Raw genomic sequence first — 21007 nt, 5'->3', positions numbered from 1 at the left:
CCCTTCCATCCGGAAACCCTTAGGCTATACTGCAGCCGACTGGGACCCGTTTCAAATGTACAGTACAACAAAAAGACAGGATGGTTTTGAAGTGTGTCCACAGGCATCTCTTGCTCTACTTGCTTCCATATATCTGAGTGACATTTCAGTAAGGGTTCATTGTGTATATCTGATATTTTACTGGCAGGGCAATCAAAGCCATAATCTACTTCCATGTAATACAAAGCCATTAAGCTAGTTATAATTTCAGCAAAGTGGCATCATGATCATTACCATAACCGATGGACATAACCGTGGGCTCCTAAATATTCATGCATTCCAGTCTGGATCTTAAAGTTATACAGCTGAGCTGATGGTAAAAAGGAGGAGGTGGCAGAGGAGAGCTGAGCAGGGAGAACGAGCGAGGAAGAGAGGGAGAGCTGAGCAGGGAGAACGAGCGAGGAAGAGAGGGAGAGCTGAGAGCACGTAACCTGCCTACAAATGAACACCACTATCAAAGTCTAGTGGCTTGGTGAGTTTATTCATGGCTCTCGTGTCCTCAAGGTTTGCTTTACAGTCGATACTTCCTTATGTGGATTTTTTTGGGGGGGTGGGGGTCGTCTATTCCTGATAATGATTCCGCGTCAAGCAGTATTCCACTTCTGAGCGACTTCGACAGCTCAGAGCACGGCCAATAAGCCCGCACAGCTCCTTTGTGACTCACTGAATCTTCGGCTGCCAGACCCGAGGTGTCAAATTCAGGACGGACATACCGAGAGATGGAGAATTCTGCAGCCGCGGTGACCGTGGAATAATTCAGCAAAATGACAAGCTTATTTGACCGACTCAGAAGAAAGAAAAGAGTCTTGACTGCTTAAATGTGAACTTAATTTGGACAAACTCAAAGATCGACAGAGGGCAATGACTTTTCCCTGTTTAACAGGATAAGACCATCATAGCAGAGAGGGAGCCTTTTCAAACATTTTGGGACATATAACAAACAAAGCAATCGATGTAAGGAATCAGTTTGGACCTTCATGTTCATCCAGGGACCATTCGACTTCTACTAATAGACGAAGTGGATCTCAATCAAGCCAGGTGGAGAGGCAAAGCAAGAACGCATGCTTTGGGTAACTATCCCCCACTTTCAAAGAGTTGAATTATGTATGCATCTACTAATAAAAAAGGTCATTATGTAACAGGTGGTGCATCACATTTTTGCATTAGACTAGATGATTAGGTTAAATTTTGGGGGCTGCATCAACATAATGGAAGACAAAATCCCCCATAGAGAAGGGATTTAAAACAGATCTGTTGAAATTATCATGGAAAATAAATATTACATTTGGAGGACATGCACCAACACATATTCACCCCCTACACGTGTAAAATCCTATAATAGCTGTTCCCACAGGTTTACAAACGCTTCTTGAGGCATCAGATGTTACTGCTCAAGGGCAACTCAGTCACCAGGATTAGACAGGATTTTCCATTAGACTTATACAGATTTCACCCCCATTCATTCATCCAGTTTAATTGCACACACCTAATCACCTCTTTCTCTCTAACAAGCAGTCCTCTCAGACTCACTCACACATCCCTTGCTGGTACAAGCAAGCATTTGATTTAGTTTGTAGTATGACAAACATTCCAGGCAGAATGTTTTTATAGATGAATTACAGGTCTAGAGCTATTCATATTCCTTTTACCTTCAGCCCAGCACACCTGGTAGACCTCCAATATAAAGAGAAAAACACAAGTGACAAACAAGGAGGCGAGCCTGATTTCAAAATGATACGTGTGTGTGTGTGTGAGGGAGGCAATTCGAAAGCCATAACAGATTACCCTGGGTAATTGGTGAAAACACTCCTTTCTCCACCACACAATACACACAACAAAGTAGCCTTTATTTTGGCCCTATTACACACCTTGGGCTGAGAAATCCCAAGCAAATAATTTACCTGTCCACCTTTACAGGCCCTTTCCTTACTGGTGCAGTGGAAAAGCCTGGATCAGCTACAGTATCCATTTCTAATCATAGTGATGATGAATTTGGTCACTATTGATGAGCAGAGTGGACACACTCATAGCCGTCATCCGGCACGCTCACTCAGAACAGAATCAATTGGGAGTGTTGTCAAGCCGTAACACAAACACAGGCTGACAGAGGAACGCCGGGGTTCCAGGGTACAATTTTAGACGCATATGGAATCGCCAAGAGGCGTGGTGGGAATGAGAAAGGCAAAAAAACACACCATCTGGGGTGGCAGATTACCTTTCTCCCACCACTGGGGGGGGGGGGGGGGTTGTTCAGCTAAAGCACAATTTTCAATTCCAATATTCTCAAAGTCAGCGAATTGATACACTAGAATCCATTCACTTCCAGCAATGATAAATCAGCTTGTGGGTTGCAGCGAAACAAAAAAAAACCCGTCATCTGATAATCATATATGAGTGATTCTGACATCTGGGCTCCTCCTCCACCATGCCCCTCGGAGGATCAGTCAGTCTAGGTTGTTTCCTCAGTCATCCATTTTCACTTATCTGTTCCACAAGAAGCAGTAATGCATTTCATTTCTTCTGATCTCAGAGTTCCCGTAAGAAACCATGTATTTTCTCCCCACCAAATTCTGTCTGCCGCTTCGTCTTCCTCACTTTACCTTCCATCCTGCGCTCATCTCCCCTCCTTGCCAGGCTGAGTTAATTTATGAACTGTTATGTTGTAGTAATACTTTATTAGGAATGTGGACAGCCAAGAACATCAATCTCTTACTTTCAATTCCCTCTCTCCCACAAGTCTCTCCTGCAGACACTGACAGTCTCTCTCGCGCCATGGATGACAGGGCTCAGATGAGTGCTGCATTGAAAAGATTGATGCCTGTCGTCAATCAGAAGCACACGTTAGCACACGTTATTAAAAGGCAGATCTGTTCATCTGTTCCTCGCTGGCCGCAGAGCCCGCAATCGTTTCGCTCGATCAGACTCAAGTGTTGCCATTATGGCATATCTGGAGGTGGTAATGATTTCATATTAAAATGCCATCGATCCCGTGGAGTGGTTGACACCCTTGGTGGTGCTGTAGGCAGATGGCTAACACTTCTCCTCAGCGCTCCTGGCTGGGTCTGCTCTGAGAACCATACGCTACAGTCTCTTAGCCTCAATACGTCAAGGAGAGGCATTTCACCGTACAAAAATCAGTGATCATTTCTCACTCCCAAATCAATACTGGGGTTTTATACAGTCCACTTAAAACATGGCTTTGCACAAAAGAATGTACACATTGGTATTCCATAAATGGGCAAATGAGCCCATTAGAATGGCCTGCACGCAGGGACACACGCACGGTGACAAACACGTGTTCATGAACACACAAGCAAGCAATTACCGTCAAAAAACATCCTCAGAACAAATCTTAAAGAGAAGCATTATTAATATTCCTCCCAAATGAGAAGGCAATTTTCCGCTGACTTAAGATTGCAGCACGCAGCAACAATGAGGCCGACTAAACAGCAAGGAAAACAAGTAGACAAGCTGCCTGCCTGGCTGCACTTCAACACAATTCATTATTAATGAATAAGGTAAGGGCACACAAGCAAAACGCCACAGCAGAAAACCTGGGTAATTTTGAGTTTTAGACAAGGTGCCGAGCAGGGTTAAAACTTACATAGCTGAAGAGCCACATTGAAATAACATATCTACAGAGGAGTGAGAAAATGTACACAGTTCCTCAGCATGCATGGTCAAGGAAGAACAGCCTCTGACTGAAAGATGGAAAAGCTCACCGCTGAATTGGCATTAAAATGATATTTATCCATAGCAACAAGCAAAAAAGTATGACTGGCATCACTGTTAGGTAAGCAAGCATCTTGAAGAAAGATGGTCTATCATGCAAGTGAAATTCTCATTGGTGAATGAGGACATAGTCTAAAGCCATTCTTCTGAATATAGTACATTTTGTCTTGACTTGGCATCTTTCTGTTTCCTCTCCCAGGCATGGTGCCTACGCCCCAGGTGTGCGTATCAACCCTGGTCACAGTGAGCACAATGGCAGTGGTCGACCTCTACCTGCTGGAGCAGAGCATGCTGGGAGCCCGCGGCAAGGCAGGCCCCAGCGTGTGGCCATGCGCCGCCGTGCTGCTAGGTGACCTGGGCTTCCTGCTGGCGCTGCGGTTCGTGTCGGCGGGCGTGGTGTCGGAGGCGCTCTCCCCCCGCCGCGGCTTCGCCAACGCCCTCTGGTTCCTCTTCCTGTCCCTGCTCCAGCTCAAACTCTTCTTCGTCTGCCAGAACTACCGGACGGAACGTCGGCCACCTGACCCCCTGGCCAGGAAGACACTCACCCTGCTGCTGTCTATCTGCCTTCCCTCCCTGTTCCTCATCCTGACTGGGGCTGACAACATGACACCAATGCGGAGGAAGCAGGAGGTTCGAGGGAGGCTGCTCTGGGTGGTGGTGGACCTGCTGGACGTTCTGGACCTGCAGGCCGGGCTGTGGGAAGCCCACGCAGGGGCCACTGACCTGAGGGTGCCCCTGTGGGCCGAAGGCCTGGTGTTCTTCTACTGCTACGCCCTGCTGCTGCTGCTGCCCTGTGTGGCCCTCACAGAGCTGGGGGCCGCCGCCATGCCGGGACAGAGGGGGGCCCGTAAGGAGCCCCTGTACCCCTGGCTCAGCCTGGTCACCATCAACGTGTTCACACTGGCCCTCAGGGGAACGGGCATGCTGTGGTACCGTGACCCCCGGGTCTCGACAGTGTTCCTGGGGAAGAACCTGCTGGCTCTGGCTGTGAAGCTGAGCTCAGCCTGGGAGAGGCACAAGCAGGGTGGGGACAGAGGGATAGGGGCTGGGGACGGAGCAGAGGCAGAGGGGGAATCCACCCTGGCAACACAGAGCTCAGAGCAGACGGAGGACCAAGCCACAGGAAAAACCACCCCTGGGCCGCCCTCCCGCTACCACATACCGTCCCACTCCCACAGCCACGGTTACTCCCTGTCCCACGTCAGTCTGGATCCCACAGAGACCTCCATGGGCCCCTCCATCTCCCATGAACTCTAGAAACTGACCAGAGAGAAAGACAGCTCGGCATCGGCCGTCAAGCTCATCAGAGCTCTCAGGTCAGGGAAGCATTTAGCACTGAAGAGAAGACGGTTGGGCTCACACTGAGACAGAAACTAAAAACCACAGGCAACCAACCCAGGCAATCACAGCAGTAACTCATCCAATTAGCTCACTTTGGTTAAAGGGATGATTTATCCATCCCCTGGGTCCCGGACGCGTGTAGTATTTGAGAGAGGGCTGGGGCGGCGTGAGAAATGTAAAGCGAAGAACTGCATTGTTTTCCAAGGAGTTACAATTAGTACTGGTTCCACACAGACGTCAGTGTCATATGGGACATAATCCCGTGGTGTTTGTCAGTGTGTTTCCTGTGAAAGCTCTTCCAGCGCTGCTGTCAGCGACACCTCCAGGACAGCTTACAAACTGAAATAAAGTTTTTCATTCTCCCAGGCTCCAACACTTTATTGGCCATGTGTAGGAGGGTATTGGCAGCCTGTCACCACAAATGGAGAAAACAGGATCATAGGTCGATCAATCACAGCTAGGGGACATACTAGCTGTCCAACTCTCTGCACATCTGAGGCAGGCAGTGCAGCAGCGTAATGTGCTATGAGGACAGAGTGACAGAGAGGAAAAGCTATCATATAATCACAATTTAACCAGTAGCACCAGCCCTGGTAGGCATGCAGTGATCCTTCAGCCAGCCATTTGTCTGCTGGTCTGACTTGAATGTTTCAACAGGGGAGCCTGCAGATGGGCTAGGGTGTGTGTGAGAGGAAGTGCTGTTCTGAGGATAGGCAAGGGTCTATTCAATCTCCATCAGCGGTTCCTAATGCACTCCGCACCCAGTCTGCCTCCGCTCTAACCATTAATGCTATTATTAATTGAAATTGGGGCCTATTTGTCTAAATGCTAATAGCTTAGATAGCTTTATACTTGGTTTACAGGGCATATTTACAGAATGCGCTAACACACCAGGGTTGGGCTCAATTCAGAATTGAATTGAGAATGCCTCAAATTCCAATTAAATTCTTGAATTAGAGTTAAAGTAGTTAGCAGGATACAGAATTGCAATTTGAATGAAAGAAAATAGAATCGAACATTCTCAAAGTGAATCAATGAGGAAAACAAAATATGTATGCTAATATTCTAAAGGCATATTTCATTAATCCCTTAAATGTTGTTCAATATGGGGGGGGTGAGTGACATTTCCCAGAATGCATTAGTTTAACCTTCAAGTTCACCCGAGGCCTTCAAAAAAAGAAGCCAAACAAATTAAATTGGTTGGTGGAAACATAAATTGGCTATTCTAAGCACTAAAGTAAAAAAAAAAAAGTACAAAAACTGTACATGAACATTGTTTACAGAGAAAAGTGATATTCTTTACTATCTGAAAGTGTGACCCGTCAGATTCAATTAAAAACTCATGTTCTATGACTGAGATTCATTTCTTTGAATTGCACTGAATTTCATTTTACTTCATGTCACTCAAACCGAAATGTTGCATCCTGCGGGGTCGCCAATTCTAATTAGAATTTCAACTGGAGTTGAATGGGAGTGTTACGAAACCGATTAGACAGCTAACTGTGAACACGGTGCTCGATAAGTCTAGGGGGTTCTAGGGGGTTCTAGGCTTGTCTAACGGTTCTGTAATCTGACTCGACGTGTCCATTAATGTGACAAAAAAGCGTATGTGACCAGGTGTTGAATGCATTTACCCAGGAGACACCAGCTCGTCTCTCTTGACCTCTTGGTCAGCCAGTCCAAGCAGATTATTATTTGTTCAGATGGTGGATCAAACTGTTATTACAAGGAATAAATACCAAAGGCATGGCCAAACTAAAAGACAAAAAAAAAAAAACGATAGGCCTCGTGGCCACCAAAGAAAACCATCAACCTCACAGATTTCCCAGCTGGGACATTGACAGTCAATCACCTTAATGGGCAGCACCTAACGTGCTCATCAAGGCTTCCTAGCAAAGCACAGCCCTTGACCCGGTTGGTTGCTGCTGCCCCCTGGGGATGAGGTGTGGAAGTGTAGGATGTCGTTTTTTGTAGTATGTTGCGTCTACTTATACTCCTAAAACCTATACTACCTAACCCATTCCATAACAGAAGTCAATTCCAAAATTCTGAATTGAGCCCAACCCTGACACACACACACGCAGTAAGGCCATTCCTCCAGGGAGTTTCTCTGTAGTTCTGAGAGAATCAGCAGGGATGTGAACTAGAGTAGGCTGGGAGTCTGCTTCTCCGTCTCGCGCTCTTTCATCTCTCACTCACTCTCCATTTCAAACACTACACATTGTGGATGCCCTCCCCGTTGGGCAACTTGTCTCATATTTCAAATATAACGGCAGGAACTACATCAGCCGCCGCTTCAGCAAATGACTACTTCCTTGGATTTGTTACACCTGTTAAGCCCCATGTACAACCCTCAGCATTTTCCTGGGTTTCCGAAGATATAGTGGCGCCGCTCTTCTTTCCTCCTCCTCTCCCTCTTTACTCGCCTCCATTGGGGTGTGCTAATTTCACTCTGGACTGTAATTACTTCTCCCCCACCAAAGCCGTCAGGTTCTCCCTTTTGTCTCCCGTTCGCCCTTTTATTGCTCTCGTTTGTTTAAATATGCCCTGCGGCCGACAGGCAACCTACCTCTTTGTGCTCCCTCTGTCAGGGGTGGTTAGACAGAGGAGAGGAAGGGAAAAAAACAAGGAGAGAAGGAAGATTAGGACCAAAAGGCCGGTGCCTAAAGCAGATCGGCTGCCGACTGGCATTTATTTACAATTTAGCCTACCACATACACACTCCGAGCTTGATGGAGCAAGGCAGCAAAGAAACACACACTCGCACGGTGTGCCGCAACAATGGCATACCAAACCACTCTAAAAAGAGGGTCCCTTCAGACATACAGCTGGGCTTTGCCTGGACGCAACCCGTCTCACCTCATTACCATGCTCTTCATCTTTTCCTGGGCTCTTCAACCCACTGTGTGGGAGAGGGATACACTTAACAGAAGGGAATCTAAATCATTCAACATGGTTCAGCTCTCAAAAGGCACCAACACCACTTATTTTTGTCTGGAACTTACAAGTATATTTTAAGCGCAACTGCCAACCGATGACGCACAAGAGCCTGACACTCGAAGACATTCAAGAGGAGACGCGTAAAGAACTTGACACTATGTTTCTCTTTTTGTTTTGAAGAAAATAGAATAGGAGAGACAGGAAGGGAAGTCTAAACAGGGAGTTTACCTGTCCCAGGACAGGACCCAGAGGTGGTCCGGGGGCAGCCTGCCCTGACCTCACGATGGCCCGGATCACACCCCCCATGTCCACCTTCTTCACGGCCTTAGCGGCCTTGGAGATCTTGGACATCGTGGTCTGTCTCGATCGCTCTCTATCCGCCCGTCTGTAAGGAGAAACAGAGACTACAGAGTTAGAAACCTGAGCAGAAAAGGCTATCAACTTCACCCACCAAAGAGACTTTTAAACAACTAATTTACAAACATGCTGGGTTCATTAAAATATCCCACACAGTCCAAATCGATAGGATATACCCCTGGGCTAAACCCTGGTTTTCTATTTCGTAGCAGTCGAGTAATTAAACAAATCTTTGCATTCGATCTCCCTGCGAGAGTCACCTGGTCTCCTGAAGGGCGTTTGTGATGTGGATCAGTAAGTGTCTGAATGAAAATATAGGCCTTGGGATGAGGACTTTCTCCACTGCATCTAATCTGATACCACTACCAGAGCAGTGTAGAGTATAGAACCACAGTAGCCTGTATGACTTATAGCCACCATGTATTTCTATACTGATTTTTGCATAGCCCCCACCAGCAGAGGTCAGGGGTCATTTGGAACCCAGCCAAGACACGGTCAGGCGGATAAGTGACAGAATTAATAAAAAGGAGTTGGAGGCATCATCACTCCACAGTGAGGGGTCTTTTTCATTCCACCTTCAAATGCATTTACCAAATTACCAGTCGTTAGTGGAGTGAGGAGAGTGGGCTGAACTCTTGGCTCTGCTCCACGGAAGGAGGCAGAACACATAAATAGCAAGCCTGTAGACTGTAATCCCCACTTGGAAAATACCACAGCTGTAAAAACCCAGAGATCAATGGGTGTAGACAAGAGACAAGTAGGGAATTTTAAGGTTTAGCCAGGTGATATTGGGTGAGACCCGCATTCAATAGAAGTTAAAGCTTCAAAGGAGTGGAGAGGAGACCTAAAAACAATTCAGTTTGGGCAACAGAGGGTAACCAATTAGATTAAGAAGAGATGAAGAGCAGAAACAATCGAAAAGATACAGCTGAGCGCTTTGGTGTTTCAAAGTAGCAGAAACTTTTCCAATAAGAAGTTGTGGTTGTAGGTATTGTAGCTGCAGTTGTTGAAGTGAAAAGTAATTGTGGGGCTTTGTAAAAAATGTTAAATGGCATTAAACTGGTTGGCTAACTTTGGGGCAACAAATACCCTTTAAGTTTTAAGAATGAAACTCTACCCCTTGCCTATAAAATGTCACTCACGTCCGCCACTACATTTCAGCAGTCAATTTTGTGCAACTCATCTAACTTGCACTGTTAAAGAATCATGTAGCAGTTTAAATCGATTTGTGAACAAGTCAGAAATCGAGAGACCAGCATGCATCAACGAGCAAGGTAATCTCCCCAATTTCAGGTTGGGAAAAAAGCAATGCGCAATGACCAAAGAAATAGCACGAGTGCTGAAACTGACAAACTGCCTTAGAATGGTATTCAACCTGAGATACACAAACGCCAACACACATTGACCAGCCGGTGAAATGCAAGGCAAGATGTGGAATTATGTTACCACATAATAGAAAATAAATTAGGAATGGCAGTGAATGTGTAATTTGTATAATTTGGGAATTATACTTAAAAATAATGAAAAGCAACATGCAACAATTTCAACGATATGACTGAGTTACAGTTCATAAGGAAATCAATCAATTGAAATACATGAATTAGGTCAAAATCTATGGATTTCACATGACTGTGCAGGGTGCTAGGCCCAGCCAATCAAAATTAGTTTATCCCCACAAAAGGGCTTTACTACAGACAGAAATACTCCTCGGTTTCATCAGCTGTCCAGGTGGCTGGTCTCCGACGATTCCGCAGGTGAGTAAGCTGGATGTGAAGGTCCTGGGCTGGCCTGGTTAAATGTGGTCAGCGGTTGTAAGGTCAGTTTGACGTACTGCCATTTTCTCTAAAACGACATTGGAGGAGATTTATGGTAGAGAAATTAACATTCAATTCTCTGTCAACAGCTCTGGTGGACATTCCTGCAGTCAGCATGCCAATTGCATGCTCTCTCAACTTGAGACATCTGAGGCATTGTGTTGTTTGAAAAAACTGCACATTTTAGAGTGGTCTTTTATTGTCCCCAGCACAAGGTGCACCTGTATAATGATCATGCTGTTTAATCATTCTTGATATGCCAGACCTGTCAGGTGGATGGATTATCTTGGCAATGGAGAAATGATCACTAACAGGGATGTAAACACATATGCACAAAATTTGATCGACATAAGCTTTTTGTGCATATGGTAAGTGTCTAGAATCTTTTATTTCAGCTCATGAAACATGGGACCAACACTTTACATGTTGCGTTTTTATTTTAGTTCAGTATACATTTGTAGTATGTGGAAATTAGGTGTCATGCTTTAATGCAGTGGTTCACAACCTTTTCGGTTACTGTACCACCAAATTAATTTAAAATTGCTCTGCTCGGAGTACCCCTGAAGTATCCCCTCATGTGCATTTGACCAGTAAGCCTATGGTCTCATGGAGTCTTCTCAAGTACCACTGTGGATACACCACAACTCCAGAGTATGAATAATGAAAACAGCAGTTCCCTCTCAAAATGAAATTGTTTATCAGAAGGCCAAGCGCAGAGGGCTCTTGAAGCACTGACCTAGATAACGGCAACAACTGACAACACATTTCACAGAACTGCATTGTGCATTCTGAAATCATATTTGACTCAATATTCTCTATTTTAGAGCTAGGCAGCTGAAACACTATTAGAAGGTGATACGTATTGCTATTTCTGCAACTACTACTAGTCAACCTACCATTGATGAGCATGCTAAAATACTTGAGGCTGGATAATCCTTACCAAATTAGGAATTAAATGTGTTTTCTCTGGCCAAACACTGATTAAAAAGGGGAGCAATAACCTCTATGGAACAGCCACATTGGCACATCATTTGAAGATACAGGGCCTTCAGAAAGTATTTAGACCCCTTGACTTTTTCCACATTTTGTTAAGTTATAGCCTTAACCTAACATTGATTTAAAAAAATCCTCAGCCATCTACACACAATAATGACAAAGCGAAGGAGGTTTATCGAGGTTAACACATTTATTAAAAATAAAAACAGAAATACCTTATGTATTCACACTAGAAATTGAGCTCAGGTGCATCCTGTGTTTCTATTGATCATCCTTGAGATGTTTCTACAACTTGAGTGGAGTCCACCTGTGGTAAATTCAATTTAAATGGACATGATATGGAAAGGCACACACCTGTCTATATAAAAAGGTCCCACAGTTAACAGAGCATGTCAGAGCAAAAACCAAGCAATGAGGTCGAAGGAATTGTCCGTAGAGCTCCGAGACAGGATTGTGCCGAGGCACAGATCTGGGGAAGGGAACCAAAACATTTCTGCAGCATTGAAGATCCCCAAGAACACAGTGGCCTCCATCATTCTTAAATGGAAGAAGTTTGGAACCACCAAGACTCCTCTTAGAGCCGCCCGCCTGGCCAAACTGAGCAATCGGGGGAGAAGGGCCTTGGTCAGGGAGGTTACCAAGAACCCGATGGTCACTCTGACGGAGATCTGGAGTTCCTCTGTGGAGATTGGAAAACCTTCCAGAAGGACAACCCTCTCTGCAGCCTTTATGGTAGGGTGGCCAGACAGAAGCCACTTCTCAGTAAAAGACACGACAGCCCGCTAGGAGTTTGCCAAAACGCAAATAAAGACTCTCAGACCATGAGAAACAAGATGCTCTAGGCTGACCAAGATGAAACTCTTTGGCCTGAATGCCAAGCGTCACATCTGGAGGAAACCTGGCACCATCCCTATGGTGTAGCATGTTGGTGGCAGCATCATGCTGTGGGGATGATTTTCAGCGGAAGGGACTGGGAGACAAATCAGGATTGAGGCAAAGATGAACGGAGCAAAGTACAGAGAGGTCCTTGATGAAAACCTGCTCCAGAGTGCTCAGGACTTGAGACGGGGGCGAAGGCTCACCTTCCAACAGGACAACAACCCTGAGCACACAGCCAAGACAACGCAGGAGTGGCTTCAGGACAAGTCTCAATGTCCTTGAGTAGCCCAGCCAGAGCCCGGACTTGAACCCGTTCTAACATCTCTGGAGAGACCTGAAAATAGCTGTGCAGCAATGCTCCCCTTCCAACCTGGCAGAGTTTGAGAGGATCTGCAGAGAAGAATGAGAAAAACTCCTGAAATACAGGTGTGCCAAGCTTGTAGCGTCATTCCCAAGAAGTCTCGAGGCTGTAATCGCTGCCAAAGGTGCTTCAATAAAGGACTGATTAAAAGGGTCTGAATTAGAGGTCGGCCGATTAATCGGCATGGCCGATTCATAACAATCAGTAATTGGCATTTTTTGGAAGCCGATTACATTGCATTCCACGGGGAATCTGCGTGGCAGGCTGGCCACCTATTACGCGAGTGCAGCAAGGAGCCAAGGTAAGTTGCTAGCTAGCATTAAAAAACAATTAATCTTCACATAATCACTAGTTAACTACACATGGTTGATGATATTACTAGTTTAACTAGATTGTCCTGCGTTGCATGTAATCAATGTTAATTTATCATCGAATCACAGCCTACTTCGCCAAACAGGGGATGATTTAACAAAAGCGCATTAGCGAAAAAAGCACAATCGTTGCACAAATGTACCTAACCATAAACATCAACGCATTTATTAAAATCAATACACAGAAGTATTTTTTTTAAACCTGCATATTTAGTTAAAATAAATTAATGTTAGCAAGCAATATTAACTTGGGAAATTGTGTCACTTCTCTTGCGTTCATCGCACACAGAGTCAGGGTATATGCAACAGTTTAGGCCGCCTGGCTAGTTGCCAACTAATTTGCCAGAATTTTACATACTTATGACAAAACATTGAAGGTTGCGCAATGTAAAAGCAATATTTAGACTTATGGATGCCACCCATTCGATAAAATACAGAACGGTTCCGTATTTCACTGAAAGAATAAACATTTTCTAAATGATAGTTTCCGGATTTGGCCATATTAATGACCAAAGGCTAGTATTTTTGTGTTAATTATATTATAATTAAGCCTATGATTTGATATTTGATAGAGCAGTCTGACTGAGCGGTGGTAGGCAGCAGCAGGCTCGTAAGCATTCATTCAAACTTTACTGAGTTTGCCAGCAGCTCTTAGCAATGCTTGATTCACAGCACTGTTGATGACATCAAGTCTATCAACACCTGAGATTAGGCTGGCAATACTAAAGTGTCTATTAGAACATTCAATTGTCAAAGATATATGAAATACAAATGGTATAGAGAAATAGTCAACGCATCATAATTCATATATGACAACCTAAAACGTCTTAACTGGGAATATTGAACAACCAGCTTTCATATGTTTTGAGCAAGGAACTTAAACGTTAACTTTTTTACATGGCACATATTGCACTTTTACTTTCGTCTCCAACACTGTGTTTTTGCATTATTTAAACCTAATTGAGCATGTTTCATTATTTAGTTGAGACTAAATAGATTTTATTTAGGCATAGTAATTTAAAAAGAAAAGTGTTCATTGTTCACTCAGTATTGTTGTAATTGTCATTCTTACATACATACATACATACATACATACAAGTCGGAAGTTTACATGCACTCAGGTTGGAGTCATTAAAACTTGTTTTTCCAAACACTCCACAAATTTCTTGTTAACAAACTATTGTTTTGGCAAGTCGGTTAGGACATATACTTTGTGCATGAAATAAGTAATTTTCCCAACAATTGTTTACAGACATTATTTCACTGTATCACAATTCCAGTGGGTCAGAAGTTTACATACACTAAGCTGACTGTGCCTTTAAATAGCTTGGAAAATTCCAGAAAATTATGTCATGGCTTTAGAAGCTTCTGATAGGCTAATTGACATAATTTGAGACTCAGGAAGGAGACGTGTTCTGTCTCCTAGAGATGAACGTACTGTGGTGCGAAAAGTGCAAATCAATCCCAGAACAACAGCAAAGGACCTTGTGAAGATGCTGGAGGAAACAGGTACAAAAGTATCTATATCCACAGTAAAACGAGTCCTATAGCGACATAACCTGAAAGGCCGCTCGGCAAGGAAGAAGCCACTGCTCCAAAACCTCCATAAAAAAAGCCAGACTACGATTTGCAACTGCACATGGGGACAAATATCGTACGTTTTGGAGAAATGTCCTCTGGTCTGATGAAACAAAAATAGAACTGTTTGGCCATAATGACCATCATTATGTTTGGCGGAAAAAGGGGGAGGCTCGCAAGCCGAAGAACACCAACCCCACCGTGAAGCACGAGGGTGGCAGCATCATATTGTGGAGGTGCTTAACTGTAGGAGGGACTTGTGCACTTCACAAAATAGATGGCACCATGAGGAGGTAAATTATGTGGATATATTGAAGCAACATCTCAAGACATCAGTCATGAAGTTAAAGCTTGGTCGCAAATGGGTCTTCCAAATGGACAATGACCCCAAGCATACTTCCAAAGTTGTGGCAAAATGGCTTAAGGACAACAAAGTCAAGGTATTGGATTGGCCATCACAAAGCCCTGACCTCAATCCTATAGAAAATTTGTGGGCAGAACTGAAAGTGTATGCGAGCAAGGAGGCCTACAAACCTGACTCAGTTACACCAGCTCTTTCAGGAGGAATGGGCCAAAATTCACCCAACTTATTGTGGGAAGCTTGTGGAAGGCTACCCAAAACATTTGACACAGGTTAAACAATTTAAAGGCAATGCTGCCAAATACTAATTGAGTGTATGTAAACTTCTGACCCACTGGGAATGTGATGAAAAAAATAAAAGCTGAAATAAATAAATTCTCTACTATTATTCTGACATTTCACATTCTTAAAATAAAGTGGTGATCCTAACTGATAAGGGAATTTTGACTAGGATTAAATGCCAGGAATTGCAAAAAACTGAGTTTAAATGTAATTGACTAAGGTGTATGTAAACTTCCAATTTCAACTGTGTGTGTGTATATATAATAATAAATAAATAAATAAATAAATAAATGCAGCTAAATCGGCATCTTTGGTCCTCCAATAATCGGTATCGTCGTTGAAAAATCATAGCCGGTCGACCTCTAGTCTGAAAACGTATGTAAATGTGATCAGCTTAAAAAATATTAAATTAGCAAACATTTCTAAAAAACTGTTTTTGCTCTGTCATTATGGTGTATTGTGTGTAGATTGTTGAGGTGGAAAAAATGATTTAAACAATTTTAGAGTAAAAATGTGGAAGAATTCAAGGGGTCTGAATATTCTAATTTCTGTAAATAACACACAAAAGGAATGTGAACTTGGCCTGTACCCTCTTGGCCTAGTAATCAGTCAAAGGCAGAGAGACGGACACCAGTTTCATATGTCCTCAGAGGAAAAAAGCTTTGCAAGTCAAACACTGTGACGTTATGCAGAGCTGTGAAAGTCAATAGAACCCCAATGAGTCACACAATAGGTCTAGATGAGATTAAGATTGGACTAAACAAAGGCTAAAGGAGATCTTGTGATATATACAGACACGAACATAGACAAAATGCAGAAGAGAATAATCATGATTAAAAGCTGATAATAGCGCACAGAAGAAAAATAGCGACAAACCACCAATTACAAAGTAATCCCGCTGGTAAATTCCCCTTGAAAGCTGTAGTTTGTAGATTGCAGGCTAGGCTATATTTCCACAAACGAGCACATCAAATGCAAGGGCACCAACCCCCAGCTGCTTACAAGTTTGTTCCAAGTGCAACCCATTTTTCAGGCAATAGCCTATTTGAAGACAGAAATAGCATAAGCAGCACATTTCAAACCGAAATCCATCAAAGCCTGATTTCGCCAAGTACTTTTTAGGGGTAAGGTGAAAACAGAGATAAGCGACAACAATATTGTGAAGAGATTAGTCTTTTATATGGTCTCTCCCACCTCAACATGCCTGAAACTTATTTTGACAGCCTGCCATTTTAGTCTCTGAATTTGGCAGACGACCAAGATGAGAACTTCAGGAAACTGAGGCAACTAGTCTAGGTGTCAGTGGCAATATCTGTTTTGTTAAAGCCATATTGCAACTGATTTGGAAGTGGGAACTGACAAACAAGTTGGGGCATCATTGAGTACATCACAATTCACTGCAGTCCATGCCATGTTATCCCCAGACATACAGCTTGCATCGAAGTTTAAACTGTGATGACCAGGGCGGTCACGATCTACACACTTAAACTCAAAATCAGTGGTTTTCAAAGTCACCTAAGAAATCTGGATTTTGGCACAGATCTATCAATCTATCTATCGGACTATCAAAACAACAAACTGGCCATTTCAAAACACCTGTGAACACACCTAGCATATGCTGTACCTATTTGATATTGTGATGCTATCCTGATAAGACTGTCTTAAGATGTCAAGTTAAAAGATAACTATTCGGTTTGCCTTGTCACACATTAGCATTCAGACCAAGTTCAAACTCTCCAGCACCAAAGATGAATATCGATTGCAGTTAAGTCAAAGTGTCAGGCAGTCTGGATACAAGACAAAGCACCCCAGAAGTAAAGTTTTGAAGAAATCCTCTAAAATGTTCACTGACAAGGCTATAGATCACTCTACCAAGCCTAAACTTAAAATATTGACTTCATTTTTGTAATCTAGCATACACTCTTAATCAGAGCGACAAATCTTAAAATAGCTAGGTGAAACAACCTCATGGGGCGGGGATGGGATGTCTCCTCCAGGGGCTGCTCCAGCAGTTTAAATTTCCATCTGCAATGCTGTGCATGTTTCTATTACCTGAACAAGCCCAAGGGGTCCTGATCAGATATTATAACTACGGGTGCACATCAGGCTTCCTCCTAGTCTCATTTCCCTCATCTACACTGATGAGAATGAGCTGAGAAGCAGAAAAAAGCTATTTTCCAATAGGCAGCCACCATATTGCTTTTGTGTTATCATTGACGCTATCACCATTTTAAAGTAGTCATCCCCACCCAGTTGGCTACTTTAAAAATGTTGGACGCTGTCAATGGCAATGCTAAAAAAATGACAACAGGCACAACTCCGAATAAAGTATTTTTTCAAAGTAGTCGAAATGCCCCGTGCGCTGAGTCACTGGCTTGGTAGTGCTCTCCCATGCCATCCCTAGGAGGGGTGCATCATGACTTGCCAGGCTTTTTTCTCTATACTCTACTTGAGTGGGTTGTGTCACTGATATTATCTTCCTGTCCGGTCTTACGCCGCCTCAGGTTTGTGTGGTGGTGGAGATCTCATCTGGTGCATTTCCCCTGTCTTATCTGGTGTCCTGTGTGATCTTAAGTATGCTCCTTCTAATGCTCCCATCTCTCTCTCGCTCCCCTCCTGGAGGACCTGAGCCCTAGGACCATGCTTCAGGACTACCTGGCCTGACGACTCCTGGGTGTCTTGTTCCCAGTCCACCTGGTTGAGCTGCTGATCCAGTTTCTGCTGTTCTGCCTACGACTATGGAATCCTGACCTGTTCAGCGGACCTGCTACCTTATCCCAGTCCTGTTGTTTTCAACCATCTCTCCCACACCTGCTGTCCCGACCTCAATGTTCGGCTATGAAAAGCCAAATTACATTTACTCCTGAGGTGCTGACCTGTTAACCACTCTGCTGGTCATCTATGAACATCTTGATGAAGGATCTCAACTTAATGGCCATGTACTCTTATAATCTCCACTGGCACAGCCAGAAGAGGACTGGATACCCCTCAGAGCCTGGTTCTTCTAGGTTTCTTCCTATGTTCCCGCCTTTCTAGGGAGTTTTTCTTAGCCACCATACTTCTACATCTGCATTGCTTACTCGTTGGGGTTTTAGGCTGGGTTTCTGTATAAGCACTTTGTGACATGGGCTAATGTAAAAAAGGCTTTATAAAACGCAACATGTAAAGTGCTGGTCCCATGTTTGAGCTGAAAAAGATCCCAGAAATGTTCCATACTCACAAAAAGCTTTTTGTGAATACATTTGTTTACATCCCTGTTAGTGAGCATTTTATCCTTTGCCAAAATAATCCATCCACCTGACAGGTATGGCATATGAAGAAGCTTAGTAAACCACATGATCATTACACAGGTGCACCTTGTGCTGGGGACAATAAAAGACAACTCTAAAATGTGACGTTTTGTCACACAACGCCGCAGATCTCTCAAGTTGAGGGAGCGTGCAATTGGCATAATGACTGCAGGAATGTCGACCAGCGCTGTTGCCATAGAATTTAATGTTCATTTCTCTACCATAAGCCACCTGCAACGTCATTTTGGAGAATTTAGCAGTACGTCCAACCGGCCTCACAACATGTAACCACTCCAGCCCAGGACCTCCACATCCGGCTTCTTCACCTGCAGGCTCCCCAGTGGGTGGGCCTATGCCCTCACAGGCCGACCCTTGGCTGCGCCCCTGCCTCATGTGAAATCCATTGATTAAGGCCAAATTCATTTATTTCAATTGAATGACTTCCTTATATGAACTGTAACTCAGAAAAATCATTGAAATTGTTGCACGTTGCGTTACATTTTTATTCAGTATACATTTGATTGATCCACTTAGGTATAATAAGAACTAGAGACTGAAAACAACGGTCGGACGCAGAGTAATCATCATGGACTGTCTACTGTATATCCGGGTTGCATACGGTTTATAAGGACCAACATCACATCCACACTAGCACATAGTGAGCACAGAGAGCAGTGTGAGCAGTGATGATGTCATCCAAAAATATGGCAGACATTGTATTGATGTACAATGTTAGTATCTTCGGCTGTGAGTGATGTCTGCCTCTGCGACAATTTGACTAATTCAAAGGATGTTTTGTGCACAAGGGTTATGACTATTGTCTTATAGGAATTTTAAATATGACTTCCCTATGTGGCGGTCTATGGAAATTGTATTTCTAGGCCGGGCGTCAGTTAAACTGCAGTACCGAAGCGGAACAGTAGGAGCAATGGAAAACGTGCTGCTAGACCGGAACCCTGGCCCCTTGGGTGGGATCTCGTATTATGTAAAACTGTTTGAAAAACCACGTGATCAAACGAAGCTTCGGACGTCATTGATAACGTTACTTTGAAACGAGCATCTGTACATTGTGTTGGATCAGTAGTGCTTTGAAAACTGCATCGTAGCTCCAGCAATCGTTCCAACACTAGTATGTAATAATTTAACCTATTCATTTTTTTTCCTCGCTGATAAGATAGATAAGTTCCTTATGTTTCCAACACATACTGCAAGCGATGCATGTCAACTTAAGTCCCCCAGTAAATAGATATTTTCATCAGTAGGCTCCAACATGCTGACCAAACCGGCTCTGCGCATGCGTCTACGGATGTTAATTGTCTATCCCACGAGATGAGTTCATGACACGCAGGTTAAAATACCAAAACCAACTGTGAACTAACTATAATACACTGAACAAAAAAATTAACGCAACATGTAGTGTTGGTCCCATGTTTCATGAGCTGAAATAAAAAGACCCTAGAAATGTTCCATACGCACAAAAAACCTATTTCTCAAACATGTTCTGCAGAAATGTGTTTACATCCTCGTTAGCAGTGGTGGAAAAAGTACCCAATTGTCATACTTGAGAACAAGTAAAGAGATACCTTAATAGAAAACGACTCAAGTAAAAGTCAGTCACCCAGTAAAATACTACTTGAGTCAAAGTCTAAAAGTATTTGGTTTTAAATGTACTTAAGTATCAAAAGTAAATGGAACTGCTCAAATGTACTTAAGTGTCAAAAGTACAAGTATAAATCATTTCGAATTCATTATACTAAGCAGACAGCCACATTTTCTAGTTTCTATTTATTTACAGATAGCCAGGGGCAGGCACACTCCAACTCTGACATCATTTTAAAATGAAGCATGTGCTTAGTGAATTCGCCAGATCAGAGGCAGTAGTGATGACCAGGGATGTTCTCTTGATAAGTGTGAATTAGACCATTTTCCTGTCCTGCTAAGCATTCAAAATGTAACGAGTACTTTTGGGTGTCAGGGAAAATGTATGGAGTAAAAAGTACATAATTTTCTTTAGGAATGTAGTAAAAGTTGTCAAAAATATTAATAGTAAAGTAAAGTACAGATACCCCAAAAAACAACTTAAGTAGTACTTTAAAGTATTTTTACTTAAGTACTTTACACCACTGCTTGTTAGTGAGCATTTCTCCTAGCCAAGATAATCCATCCACCTGACAAGTGTGGCATAACAAGAAGTTGATCAAACAGCACGACCCTTAGGTGTTGTGCTGGGGACAATAAAAATGTGCAGTTGTAGTCACACAGATGTCTCAAGTTCAGGGAGCATGCAATTAGCATGCTGACTGCAGGAATATTTTTATTTTAACTAGGACAGTCAGTTAAGAACAAATTCTTATTTACAATGGCGGCCTACCCCGGCCAAACCCTAACGACGTTAGGCCAATTGTGCACCGCCCTATGGGATTCCCAATCACAGCTGTGACACAGCCTGGAATCGAACCCTGCATGCTCTTCATCCTCACCAGGGTCTGACTGCATTTTGGTATCATAACTGACTTCAGTGGGAAAATGATCCCCTTCAATGGCCACTGGCACCCTGGAGAAGTTTGCCCTTCATGAATTAATCCCGGTTTCAACTTTACCGGGCAGATAGCGTACATGGCGTTGTGTGAGGGAGCAGTTTTTAACGTCAATGTGGTGAACAGAGT

The 21007-nt window shown here is 43.5% G+C and overlaps 2 protein-coding genes across 3 annotated transcripts in view; one reads left to right on the top strand and one right to left on the bottom strand.

Annotated features, from left to right (window-relative positions):
- Positions 1–21007, bottom strand: part of LOC139365967 (large ribosomal subunit protein uL11m-like) — a 58847-nt gene that overhangs the window by 21647 nt on the left and 16193 nt on the right. For both annotated transcript variants that reach the window (XM_071103034.1, XM_071103035.1), the window contains exon 2: positions 8281–8437. In XM_071103034.1, coding sequence (XP_070959135.1) covers positions 8281–8403 — 123 coding nt within the window. In that variant the 5' untranslated portion in view covers positions 8404–8437. The remainder of the gene's footprint in view (positions 1–8280; positions 8438–21007) is intronic.
- LOC139365965 (transmembrane protein 121-like) lies at positions 1069–5028 on the top strand. The gene is made up of 2 exons (XM_071103033.1): positions 1069–1109; positions 3971–5028. The coding sequence occupies exon 2, from the start codon at positions 3973–3975 to the stop codon at positions 5026–5028; it is 1056 nt and encodes a 351-aa protein (XP_070959134.1). The 5' UTR covers positions 1069–1109; positions 3971–3972.

The sequence above is a fragment of the Oncorhynchus clarkii genome, chromosome 14 (genome assembly GCF_045791955.1).
Source record: "Oncorhynchus clarkii lewisi isolate Uvic-CL-2024 chromosome 14, UVic_Ocla_1.0, whole genome shotgun sequence".
NCBI lineage: Eukaryota > Metazoa > Chordata > Actinopteri > Salmoniformes > Salmonidae > Oncorhynchus > Oncorhynchus clarkii.
Note: the sequence above shows the minus strand (reverse complement) of the source record. Positions and strands in the feature narration are given on the sequence as shown.

Coding starts and splice junctions, on each gene's coding strand:
- LOC139365965 (XM_071103033.1), top strand. CDS start 3,973: ATGGTGCCTACGCCCCAGGTGTGCGTATCAACCCTGGTCACAGTGAGC.